Below are 12,306 nucleotides of genomic sequence, written 5' to 3'. Positions count from 1 at the left end.
AAAGACGGCCAAACTCATCATATTCTATTTATTTTTTATTTTTTTCCCCTTAGCATCCAAAGAAGAAGGTGATCCCCCCAAACTGAAGTGTGAGCTCTGCGGTCGAGTGGACTTTGAGTACAAATTTAAACGCTCTAAGCGGTTCTGTTCTATGGCATGTGCAAAAAGGTGAACGGGAGGGGGCAATGTGTATACTTCATAAAGTGCATGGGGGTGTACAGGAGAGGTGTGTATACTTACTACAGTGCGAGAGGTATACAGGAGAGGTGTGTGTACTTACTGCAGTGTAATAGGTATACAGGAGAGGTGTGTGTACTTACTACAGTGTAATAGGTATACAGGAGAGGTGTGTGTACTTACTACAGTGTAATAGGTATACAGGAGAGGTGTGTATACTTACTACACTGTAAGACGTATACAGGAGAGGTGTGTATACTTACTGCAGTGTAATAGGTATACAGGAGAGGTGTGTGTACTTACTGCAGTGTAATAGGTATACAGGAGAGGTGTGTGTACTTACTACAGTGTAATAGGTATACAGGAGAGGTGTGTATACTTACTACACTGTAAGACGTATACAGGAGAGGTGTGTATACTTACTGCAGTGTAATAGGTATACAGGAGAGGTGTGTGTACTTACTGCAGTGTAATAGGTATACAGGAGAGGTGTGTGTACTTACTACAGTGTAATAGGTATACAGGAGAGGTGTGTATACTTACTACACTGTAAGACGTATACAGGAGAGGTGTGTGTACTTACTGCAGTGTAATAGGTATACAGGAGAGGTGTGTGTACTTACTGCAGTGTAATAGGTATACAGGAGAGGTGTGTGTATACTTACTGCAGTGTAATAGGTATACAGGAGAGGTGTGTATACTTACTACAGTGCGAGAGGTATACAGGAGAGGTGTGTATACTTACTATAGTGCAATAGGTATACAGGAGAGGTGTGTATACTTACTGCAGTGTAATAGGTATACAGGAGAGGTGTGTATACTTACTGCAGTGTAATAGGTATACAGGAGAGGTGTGTGTATACTTACTGCAGTGTAATAGGTATACAGGAGAGGTGTGTGTACTTACTACAGTGTAATAGGTATACAGGAGAGGTGTGTGTATACTTACTGCAGTGTAATAGGTATACAGGAGAGGTGTGTATACTTACTGCAGTGTAATAGGTATACAGGAGAGGTGTGTGTACTTACTACAGTGTAATAGGTATACAGGAGAGGTGTGTGTATACTTACTGCAGTGTAATAGGTATACAGGAGAGGTGTGTGTACTTACTACAGTGTAATAGGTATACAGGAGAGGTGTGTGTACTTACTACACTGTAATAGGTATACAGGAGAGGTGTGTATACTTACTACACTGTAAGAGGTATACAGGAGAGGTGTGTGTGTGTGTATACTTACTGCAGTGTAATAGGTATACAGGAGAGGTGTGTATACTTACTACACTGTAAGAGGTATACAGGAGAGGTGTGTGTGTGTGTATACTTACTGCAGTGTAATAGGTATACAGGAGAGGTGTGTATACTTACTGCAATGTAATAGGTACACAGGAGAGGTGTGTATGCAGCGGGCCGGTCCCGCACTAGGGGCCTCTTCTACAGGTGTTATGAAAGTTTTTAGAGTTTTTGTGGTGACGCCAGATGCATTTCAGCAACGAGGGACTAAGTCCCCCTATGTAGAAGGTGATGGTGGACCCCAGGTGTAGGAATTCCAGAGTGGTATAAGGGTTGCCTATAGTGTCCCTTTAGGTGCGGCTTTGCACTTGTCACGGTGCTCCAACCTGGATATCCGGGAACCTCAAGCATGGTCGTCCGAAGCAGTGATAAAAGGGTTAACATTTGAGGGATTTGTAGAATGAATGGAGTCCAGACTTTTATTATAGTTGAAACATCTTTACTGGAATAAACTTTCATCAGGGAACAGTCTTCCAACTTTATCTTTGTCATCAGCAGATTTTGGCATAACTTCTGGCAGGCAAACACAATCAGCTTTGCTACATCTGTACTCATTCAGCTCTGCTATGTTGCCTGGATTAATTAGGAACTTTTCCTTTCTTCTGTAAGCTGCAACTTAGCTTTCTGTAGTCTGACTCCGTCTTTATCTGTATCTTTGGCTTTATCCAGGGAATCTTTCCTCCTGGCTCTGAAGCCCTTTACTTCTTTCTTTGGGCCTAGCCTAGCAGAGGATGCTCTGCTGGCTGGCACACAGCCTTCCCCATGCAGGGGCTGCTCTAGTCTATCTTCTGCAGGCTCATCCAGGAGGGACGAGGGCCTGCTGCTTCCCCATACAGTGGCTACTCTGAACACAACCTCCCGCTCCCCAAGATGGGGGAGGTTAGACTGACTTTCACTGACTACCACCTCCCCTCTCTAGAGAGGGCTAAAATGGATAGAAGGTTCCACTCCAGGGAAACTAGCTCTGCCAAGATTGCCGCCATCTGCTGGTGAACCAGGCAAATTACACTTTAACAGTTGCAAAATAGGAAATACATATACACGTTATGCAGGATCTGAAATAAATACATATGATGACACAGGATCACCCAAAAGAGATAGTGAGGGTGTGCAAAAGTAGTAATGACACTCTGGGGTATTACATGTATACTTACTACAGTATAATAGGTATACAGGGCAGGTGTGTATACTTACTAGAGTGTAATAGGTATACAGGAGAGGTGTGTGTATATTTTGTGCGGTACGTGTGCAGTTCTGGCATAACTCTCCTCCTTTGAACCTTTAGGTATAATGTGGGATGCACTAAACGTGTTGGCCTATTTCATCCTGACCGCAGCAAGCTACAGAAACCTGCAGGAGCCAAGCACTCGTGGCGGAGATCACGCAAGGGCAACCTGCAGAGTCCGGGCACGGAAAGCACGATGCAGGTACGGTCTGCACTAGGGCTACAGGCCCCAAGGGTGTGATGGTGGGCTTGTGGCCCCAAATGAGATGAGCCGCCTAAACCTGAGAACTTCAGAGTTCAATCATAAGTCGTCAAAAATGAGCTCCAGCATCAGACAACATGGCGGAGATATGTTGCCGCACCCTCCACAGGGTGTGTGTGTATATTGTGTTATCACCACACGTCAGTAGTTTAGTGCTGGAACCAAGGGGCGCAAACCCACCCCACACCCCCATCTGTGAGCCTGCACTGTGTAATCATTATGGGACCAAATAGGAATCCGGGCAGCCAGATTCTAATAGAAAACCGTCCCATAAGAGCAAGGGGTGTTCATAGCAGCGGGGGGCAGTGGCGTAGCGTGTGTTGCCATCACCCGGGGCAAACCTAGTATTGCGCCCCCCTAACTTTTAGACACTCCCCTTTTTAAAGAACGACGCCCCACAGCATACCAAGACCAATATTACCAATAATACTATACAAGAGACAAATACTGCAAATATCATTTAACATGTATTACCAGTTCTCAACCCCATAGTGACCACGAACATTTTTTTAAAAATTGCATTCCAAGAGCTATAATATATATTATTATTATTATTTTTTTTTTCAATCAATATACCTTTTTGTAATTTTTATTTTATTTTTTGCCTCAACCTAACCAGCATTACTGAAAGTAATACAATTAAATTGCTCTCTGAGATTGTCAGTGAGGCCTGGCTGGGGCATGGAGCCTAAATGAGGACTAACAATGGATTAATAAAAAGGATTATTACTGTGGGGGCCTAAGGCCTCTTTCAGACGGGCGTTGCGGGAAAATGTGCGCGTGCGTTACGGGAACACCTGTGATTTTTCCGCGCGAGTGCAAAAGATTGTAATGCGTTTTGCACTCGCATGAGAAAAATCGCGCATGTTTGGTACCCAAACCCGAACTTCTTCACAGAAGTTCGGGCTTGGGATCGGGGTTGTGTAGATTGTATTATTTTCCCTTATAACATGGTTATAAGGGAAAATAATAGCATTCTGTTTAAATTCTAATTTTTAAGGTTCAAAAAAGTAAATTCTGTTTTACAGTAGAATGATAATGAATATCCATATCAAAAACATAAATAAGATTGGTCTACATGGCATTAAAATTTTATGCCATGTAGAAAATAATAGCATTCTGAATACAGAATGCATAGTAAAATAGGGCTGGAGGGGTTAAAAAAATAAATAATAATAATTTAACTCGCCTTAGTCCACTTGCTCGCGCAGCCGGCATCTCTTCTGTCTCCTTTGCTGAACAGGACCTGTGGTGACGTCACTTCGGTCATCACATGATCCATCACCATGGTAAAAGATCATGTGATGACCGGAGTGACGTCACCACAGGTCCTTTACCTGTAATGAATGCTCACCACAGGTCCTGTTCAGCAAAGGAGACAGAACGAGATACCGGCAGCGCGAGCAAATGGACTAAGGTGAGTTAAATTTTTTTAATTTTTAGTTTTTTTTTAACCCCTCCAGCGCTATTTTACTATGCATTCTGTATTCAGAATGCTATTATTTTCCCTTATAACCATGTTATAAGGGAAAATAATAATAATGATCGGGTCTCCATCCCGATCGTCTCCAAGCAACCGTGCGTGAAAATCGCACCGCATCCGCACTTGCTTGCGGATGCTTGCGATTTTCACGCAACCCCATTCACTTTCTATGGGGCCTGCGTTGCGTGAAAAACGCAGAATATAGAGCATGCTGCGATTTTCACACAACGCACAAGTGATGCGTGAAAATCACCGCTCATGTGAACAGTCCCATAGAAATGAATGGGTCGGTATTCAGTGCGGGTGCAATGCGTTCAACTCGCGCATCGCATCCGTGCGGAATACTCGCCCGTGTGAAAGGGGCCTAAGTGGAATTTGCTGCACAATAGGCCTATGAGAAAGAATATTACTAGTGTGCATATTTCCACCTAGGCCCCCGCAATAATAATCCTCCATTATTAATCCTGGTTCAGTAATGACTCTTCCTGGGGCTCAGCCTGAGACACATATTACCCCTCCTGCAGTCTGTTGCCCAGGGCAACCAGCTCCGGACAAGTTAAATCCACCTTACACAGAGTAGTGGTTGGGGTGCACATACAGGTACCCATGTAACTGCGTCTTACATTTTAGTATTAGTTGTACATTATGGAGAACATTGCAGGGGAAGAATAGTAGAGGGCTGATGTATGTTTGCTAGGGCTGCTGTTGGGTGAGGACCACAAGTCATGAGTCTGGCAGATAATTTTCTTTCATCATATAATCCCATTTCTTCCTCCAGATATCTGAACCCATCACACCCATCAGTATAACGCCCCAGACTACTACCTCCAACCTCAAACACAGCAACAGCCAGGAGGACTCCAGCCGCTACTCCGACAACTCCAGCTATGAAGAGCCATTATCTCCCATGTCTGCCAGCTCGTCCCTCTCTCGCCAACGTCGCAACGATCGGGGACTGGAGCTGACGGACCTGCATAGGGGAGACCTGATATCGGTGAACCACAACTTCTTACCAAGTGACCCAGCTAAGTGGAATGTGGAAGACGTCTACGAGTTCATCCGGTCCTTGCCAGGTGCGTAATCTCCTTCGTGTGCTGGTCCATACAAGACTTGCCCAAGACTGACCCAGGTAGGGGGTGTCCACCGGCTCCTTTGCTTCTATAGACATAATGATTGTTGGTCTTTAAAACCGGGCAAAACTAATTCCTACTAAATCTCAAGGGAGGAGGGTTCTGTCCACGATTGTTCTGTAGTGTCTGGAGGTCGTTTCCCGTATCTTCTATCTCCATGCCGGCTTAACCCGCTGTTCTTTGTGCAGGTTGTCAGGAGATCTCTGAAGAGTTCCGTGCACAGGAGATTGATGGCCAGGCCCTGCTACTCCTCAAAGAGGATCATTTAATGAGCACCATGAACATTAAACTGGGGCCAGCCCTAAAGCTGTATGCCCGGATCAGCATGCTGAAAGATTCCTAACCGTTGGGGTGACTCCTCCTCTTCGGATACTGAACGGAGCAGTATCTGGACCGAGGAAGCCGACATCTGCAGGGGTATTGTGATAACCAGGAATTGACATGGGCTGGGAACTGCGTTATTTATAGGAGTTTTCCTCATTTTGTATATTTTTATGACCAAATACTCTATTTTATAAGGATCCTCACATTTTTCATCAAAAATGAATTTGTAGATTTGTACCTGCCTGATATTTCATTTATTTTTTTTTAGAAGCGTTTTTCCGCATTTTCCTCACAAAGGTCCGGCCTCATTTCCTGCAGCAGTGAGGTCCCAGCGAGTACGACAATGGGATCAGTGGTAAAAAGGGGCGATGGCGGTGACCACTCCCATCGTCTTCTACTTCATTGCAATTCACATTGACCTCTACAGGTGAAACTCGAAAAATTCGAATATCGTGCAAAAGTCCATTTATGTCAGTAATGCAAATTAAAAGGCATTGCATTAATGCAGCTTAAAATTAGAATTTTGTGAAAAGGCTCAAAGTGTCACACTCTCGTCAGCTAATTAATCCATACCCCCTGAGCAAAGGGGACCTGAGATTGTGACTTTGGGGTTCATAAACTATAAACCATAATCATCCACATTATAACAAATAAAGGCTTGAAATATCTCACTTTGCATGTAATGAGTCTCATATGTTAGTTTCACCTTTTATGTTGCATTACTGAAATAAATGAACTTTGCACGATATTCTAATTTTTTCGAGTTTGACCTTTTTATCTTATTAACTACAAGGAAGCATCAACCTGAACGGGGTCCTGGACACCTGCTGGTCACCAGTCCGCCAGCTCCACACTACAAGACCACCTCCTGAACTCGCTGAGCTGACACTAGAACAGTTTTTAGATCGGCCCTCAATGACAGGGGCCCCTGTATCACTTCTCTTGATCTGACACATTCTCCACTAGGTGCAGGTGGTTGTGCAGTAAGATTCATGCAGATCAGAAAGAGAAGTTAACCCTTGACGGTCTAGGGCCCGGGTCTCACTCTGGAGCTATGTCCATTTTATATTCCCAGAGCTTGGTTAGAGTTTTTTTATTTTCCCATACCTCTTGGTTTTATTTACTTTTAGACTTGCCCTTCCGTTCTCTTGTATGCCAATGTCACAGCCAAAAAGTCACTGGGAGAGGAGGCATATGGTGCTACCCTCCAGACAGTTCTTTGGCCTCCAGCAGGGGGCAGTGCCCTTAGGCTGCGGGCTTCCCAGATACTAGTGTGATGCCCTGGGGATGGGACACATGATGCTATCTTGGTGCTAGGTTATAAAGTCCGTGTTATCTCTATTTTATAAATAAAGTTGCAGTTGTATTAAGCTGTTGTCAGCGGAATGCATGATTTAGTAATCTAATTTACACTTTGGGTCCCTCTTGTAAACAGGGGCCCGGTATAAGGCCTCTTGCACACGAACGTGTGCGCCCCGTGGCCGTGCTGCGGGCCGCAATGCACGAACACCCACCACCGTGGGGCAGCCACAGCGGATCGCGGACCCATTCAGTTTAATGGGTCCACGATCCGACCTTTCCGCAAAAAGATAGGACATGTTCTATCTTTTTGCGGAACAGAAGTACGGGACGAAACCCCCCAGAAGCATTCCATAGTGCTTCCGTAGGGTTCCGTTCCGCATCTCCGGATTTGCGGACCTATTGAAGTGAATGGGTCCGCATCCGTGATGCGGAATGCACAAGGAACGGTGCCCGTGTATTGCAGATCCGCAATACGGCCACGGGGTGCACACATTCGTGTGAAAGGCCTCTTTCACACAACCTTCTTTTTTTTTTATGGGTAGTTTTTTGCGTTCCGTATACGAACCATTCATTTCAATGGTTCCGCCAAAAAAAAAAAAACTGTATTGTTTCTATATTTCCATTCTTCCGTTCCGTTAAAAGATAGAACATGTCCTATTATTGCCTGCAAATCACGTTCCGTGGCTCCATTCAAGTCAATGGGTCCGCAAAGAAAACGGAACACATACGGAAATGTATCCGTATGTCTTCCGTATCCATTCTGTTTTTGCAGAACCATCTATTGAAAATGTTATGCCCAGTCCAATTTTTTCTATGTATTTGCTGTATACTGTATACGCCAAACGGAAACAAAACATGGAAAAATGGACCCGGTAAAAACGACCCGCAAAATACTGAAAAAGCCATACAATCGTGTGAAAGAGGCCTAAGGGAGAGATCTGAAGTTGCTCAGACAGCTGTGTCTTGATACATGTGTAATACCTGGGTCAGCCGTTTCTACGGCGGGCTTGATATATTTTGCTCACCACCACAGACCACAAGAATGCGGTATGAGTCATAAAAAACACCCATCTGCTGGCTGGATTAGGAGCGTCGTCTCCTGGCCTCCTCAGACGCCCCTGGGGATAACTTCTCCAGTGCTGCCTCCCTGCAGCTTCGCTCCATCTCCGCATGAATGTCCCACATTGCTGTCATTTGACGACGCAGCGGTCCTCATGGGCACAGTGGTGGCCGCCGTATATCTTGGGACAGACCAGGCTCTAGACAAGAATCTTTTCCTTGTAAATCAGGTCCTTCAGACTGGAGACAAGCAGCACATCCAGGAGGGAAACCCCTGATCTGCTCATTCCATACATCTATCAGGGACAAGGTAGAAAATCCAATAAGTCTTTATAGACGTTTCATCAGGATGTCCTAACACACTGCAGGAAAGTCCGCCACCACTGATGGGCCCCACCAAGGAGCTGCAACACTATGCATTAGATCTAGGGATGCGTCCAGGACAGCCATAGGCCCCAGGGATGAAGAGACCCTCGAACTAGTCACGGAGATAAGATCTTAGTGCCTGGATGGGGAACCCGCATCTTCCCTTACAAGCTTTGATGTATGCAAATCAGCCTCTACGAGCAACGGGGGTGTTACCATTACACTTAGAGGCTCTGCTCTCTCTGCAACTGGCACCCCCTTTGCAATTTGAGTGACAGGGCCAGGCTATGATGATGTGTAACGGCAACGCCCCCGTTGCTTCTATGCGGGCACATACAGTTGCAAGAAAAAGTATGTGAACCCTTTGGAATGATATTGATTTCTGCACAAATTGGTCATAAAATGTGATCTGATCTTCATCTAAGTCACAACAATAGACAATCACACTCTGCTTAAACTAATAACACACAAAGAATTAAATGTTACCATGTTTTTATTGAACACACCATGTAAACATTCACAGTGCAGGTGGAAAAAGTATGTGAACTCCTAGACTAATGACATCTCCAAGAGCTAATTGGAGTGAGGTGTCAGCCACCTGGAGTCCAATCAATGAGATGAGATTGGAGGTGTTGGTTACAGCTGCCCTGCCCTATAAAAAACACACACCAGTTCTGGGTTCGTTTTTTTACAAGAAGCATTGCCTGATGTGAATGATGCCTTGCACAAAAGAGCTCTCAGAAGACCTACGATTAAGAATTGTTGACTTGCATAAATCTGGAAAGGGTTATAAAAGTATCTCCAAAAGCCTTGCTGTTCATCAGTCCACGTTAAGAAAAATTGTCTATAAATGGAGAAAGTTCAGCACTGCTGCTACTCTCCCTAGGAGTGGCCGTCCTGTAAAGATGACTGCAAGAGCACAGTGCAGACTGCTCAATGAGGCAAAGAAAAATCCTAGAGTGTCAGCTAAAGACTTACAAAAGTCTCTGGCATATGATAACATCCCTGTTAGCGAATCTACGATACGTAAAACACTAAACAAGAATGGATTTCATGGGAGGATACCACAGAGGAAGCCACTGCTGTCCAAAAAAAACATTGCTGCACGTTTACAGTTTGCACAAGAGCACCTGGATGTTCCACAGCAGTACTGGCAAAATATTCTGTGGACAGATGAAACCAAAGTTGAGTTGTTTGGAAGAAACACAGCGCACCAACATCAAAACCTCATCCCAACTGTGAAGTATGGTGGTGGGTCATCATGGTTTGGGGCTGCTTTGCTGCGTCAGGGCCTGGACGGATTGCTATCATCGAAGGAAAAGTGAATTCCCAAGTTTATCAAGACATTTTGCAGGAGAACTTAAGGCCATCTGTCCATCAGCTGAAGCTCAACAGAAGATGGGTGTTGCAACAGGACAACGACAGAATGGCTTAAACAGAAGAAAATACGCCTTCTGGAGTGGCCCGGTCAGAGTCCTGACCTCAACCCGATTGAGATGCTGTGGCATGACCTCAATAAAGCAATTCACACCAGACATCCCAAGAATATTGCTGAACTGAAACAGTTCTGTAAAGAGGACTGGTCAAGAATTACTCCTGACCGTTGTGCACGTCTGATCTGCAACTACAGGAAACGTTTGGTTGAAGTTATTGCTGCCAAAGGAGGTTCAACCAGTTATTAAATCCAAGGGTTCACATACTTTTTCCACCTGCACTGTGAATGTTTACATGGTGTGTTCAATAAAAACATGGTAACATTTAACTCTTTGTGTGTTATTAGTTTAAGCAGACTGTGATTGTCTATTGTTGTGACTTAGATGAAGATCAGATCACATTTTATGACCAATTTGTGCAGAAATCCATACCATTCCAAAGGGTTCACATACTTTTTCTTACGACTGTATGAACATGGGACCAACACAGATGTCTTCAGCTGCCAAGCGCACATGGAACAGGTCAGCCAGTGTCATAGGTATCATTTTTAACTTGAAAGCAGCCATGTTGTTTGTCACTCGAGCCCCGGACGTGCCCACAATGAAATAACGCCAGCAGAAGCCGCAGGGTTTATACAAAGGTTGCATTTACAAGTTTATTTTCACAACAGATACAAATAGCAACTTTCCAACTTTTTTTTTTCCATTTTCCTCATTTTTATTTTTTTTATACATAATGAAACAGATTTCTCAGCTGTGAATTAGTTCAGTTGTCTGGATGGAGGAAGTATCACCCCCATCATTGCCTCGAATGAGATAGCTAGGCTCTACATACATGTGGCTTGTATTTTCATATAGAAAAAGAAAGTGTTAATCAGTATATTAGCATATGTACACATTATTAACATGCCGAGGGGGGGGTAAGGTCAGTCCTTGCATAACCCTTATACAACACATTAGAAGCGGAAGGAGAAGGGGCAGCCAAATTCAGCCTAATAACAGGGGGAAAAAAAGGAAACAAATGATAATAAAACATACAACTGGTAAAATAAACTGTATAGTTAAGGCTTAAAACGCGTATAAAAATAACAGTTACAGTTTGAGGATCGGATACAGAGATATTTAATCGGAGGGGCGGATACAGAGTTACACCGCTGCTCGGTACAGCTCCATGAATCGTCAGCAGGATCGGCGTTCACCGTGACCCCTCCCCCTTTCTGGTCTGTGAGCCGGAGAACATCAGCTCAACATCCGAGAGGAAGCGGGTATCAGCGATGAGCAAGCGTCCTCTCACCGGGGCGGAGCCGCTACCTACATCGCACAGAGCACGATATCTTAAAGCTTTCCACAAAGTGAAAGGACGAACGATGTGATCCCTCCCAGCAGAAGAAACTAAAAGACTCAACAGTACAAGAAGGGTCAGTACATAGGTCTACGACACGCTGTGACCCCCAGAACCTGATGATGGAGGGGGGTCACAGGAGGAGAGGTAACTGGTTTTGACTTTTGGTAACACCACTCTTAACGCAAACTTTATTTTTAAAAAAATCAACAGACCAGCACATGGTCCGCACAGAGCGGCAAACACATGTCAAGGAGGTGGCGTCCTGTGATGGAGGGAATGGTAAAGAAAAGCATAAGGAGCAGTCGGATGGAGAATGAGACAACCCCCACCACCACCACCACTTGAGCTATTAGGCCAGAAAAGTAAAGTGATTTGGTCGGCCAGAAGAGGAATCATTATTTATGCTGCACAACAAGACTTCAGGTCAGGAGTCTTAGGGCCACACTCAAGTCTGGGGACTTCAGGATCCAACTCACAACTATCAGCGCTCCACAGGACAAGAGTCCATTCACTTGTTTAACCCAACAGAGAACCTCAAAGCAGGTCAATTGACTCTCCCAAAGTCCTGATGAGCAGCAGATCTTGGATCACATCTCAGACCACGAATTACTACTTGCCAGGAAAAGGCTGAAGAACAACAAGACTCTAGGGTTGACCCATAGCATCGCCCACAGTTAAATATCCACTCGCCTCCCCCGTGAGATCATGGCAACGCACCCCACAGTATACCACACCGGAACATATCCCGATTCATAACCATGTTCCCTACATGACACCTTCATCTTTTGAAAAGAGTTTGGCTTGATTCAAAATTTTTGGATAATTGGATGAAGGATCTTTCGTTCTAACAACGATCGGTCGTCGGTGTCATTGAACACACATGGCCAGTCTGAAGGACTGTCACAGCC

The 12,306-nt window shown here is 44.7% G+C and overlaps 1 protein-coding gene across 3 annotated transcripts in view; it reads left to right on the top strand.

Moving 5' to 3' along the window:
- PHC2 (polyhomeotic homolog 2) overlaps positions 1-6,385 on the top strand; it is a 55,088-nt gene extending 48,703 nt beyond the window's left edge. For all 3 annotated transcript variants that reach the window (XM_040423937.1, XM_040423927.1, XM_040423945.1), the window contains 4 exons: positions 54-168; positions 2,755-2,896; positions 5,218-5,512; positions 5,758-6,385. In XM_040423937.1, the coding sequence (XP_040279871.1) occupies positions 54-168; positions 2,755-2,896; positions 5,218-5,512; positions 5,758-5,912 (707 nt within the window). In that variant the 3' untranslated portion in view covers positions 5,913-6,385. The remainder of the gene's footprint in view (positions 1-53; positions 169-2,754; positions 2,897-5,217; positions 5,513-5,757) is intronic.
- Positions 6,386-12,306: the final 5,921 nt, after the last annotated feature.

The sequence above is a fragment of the Bufo bufo genome, chromosome 1, assembly GCF_905171765.1.
Source record: "Bufo bufo chromosome 1, aBufBuf1.1, whole genome shotgun sequence".
NCBI lineage: Eukaryota > Metazoa > Chordata > Amphibia > Anura > Bufonidae > Bufo > Bufo bufo.
This window is presented reverse-complemented; position numbering and strand designations above follow the sequence as displayed.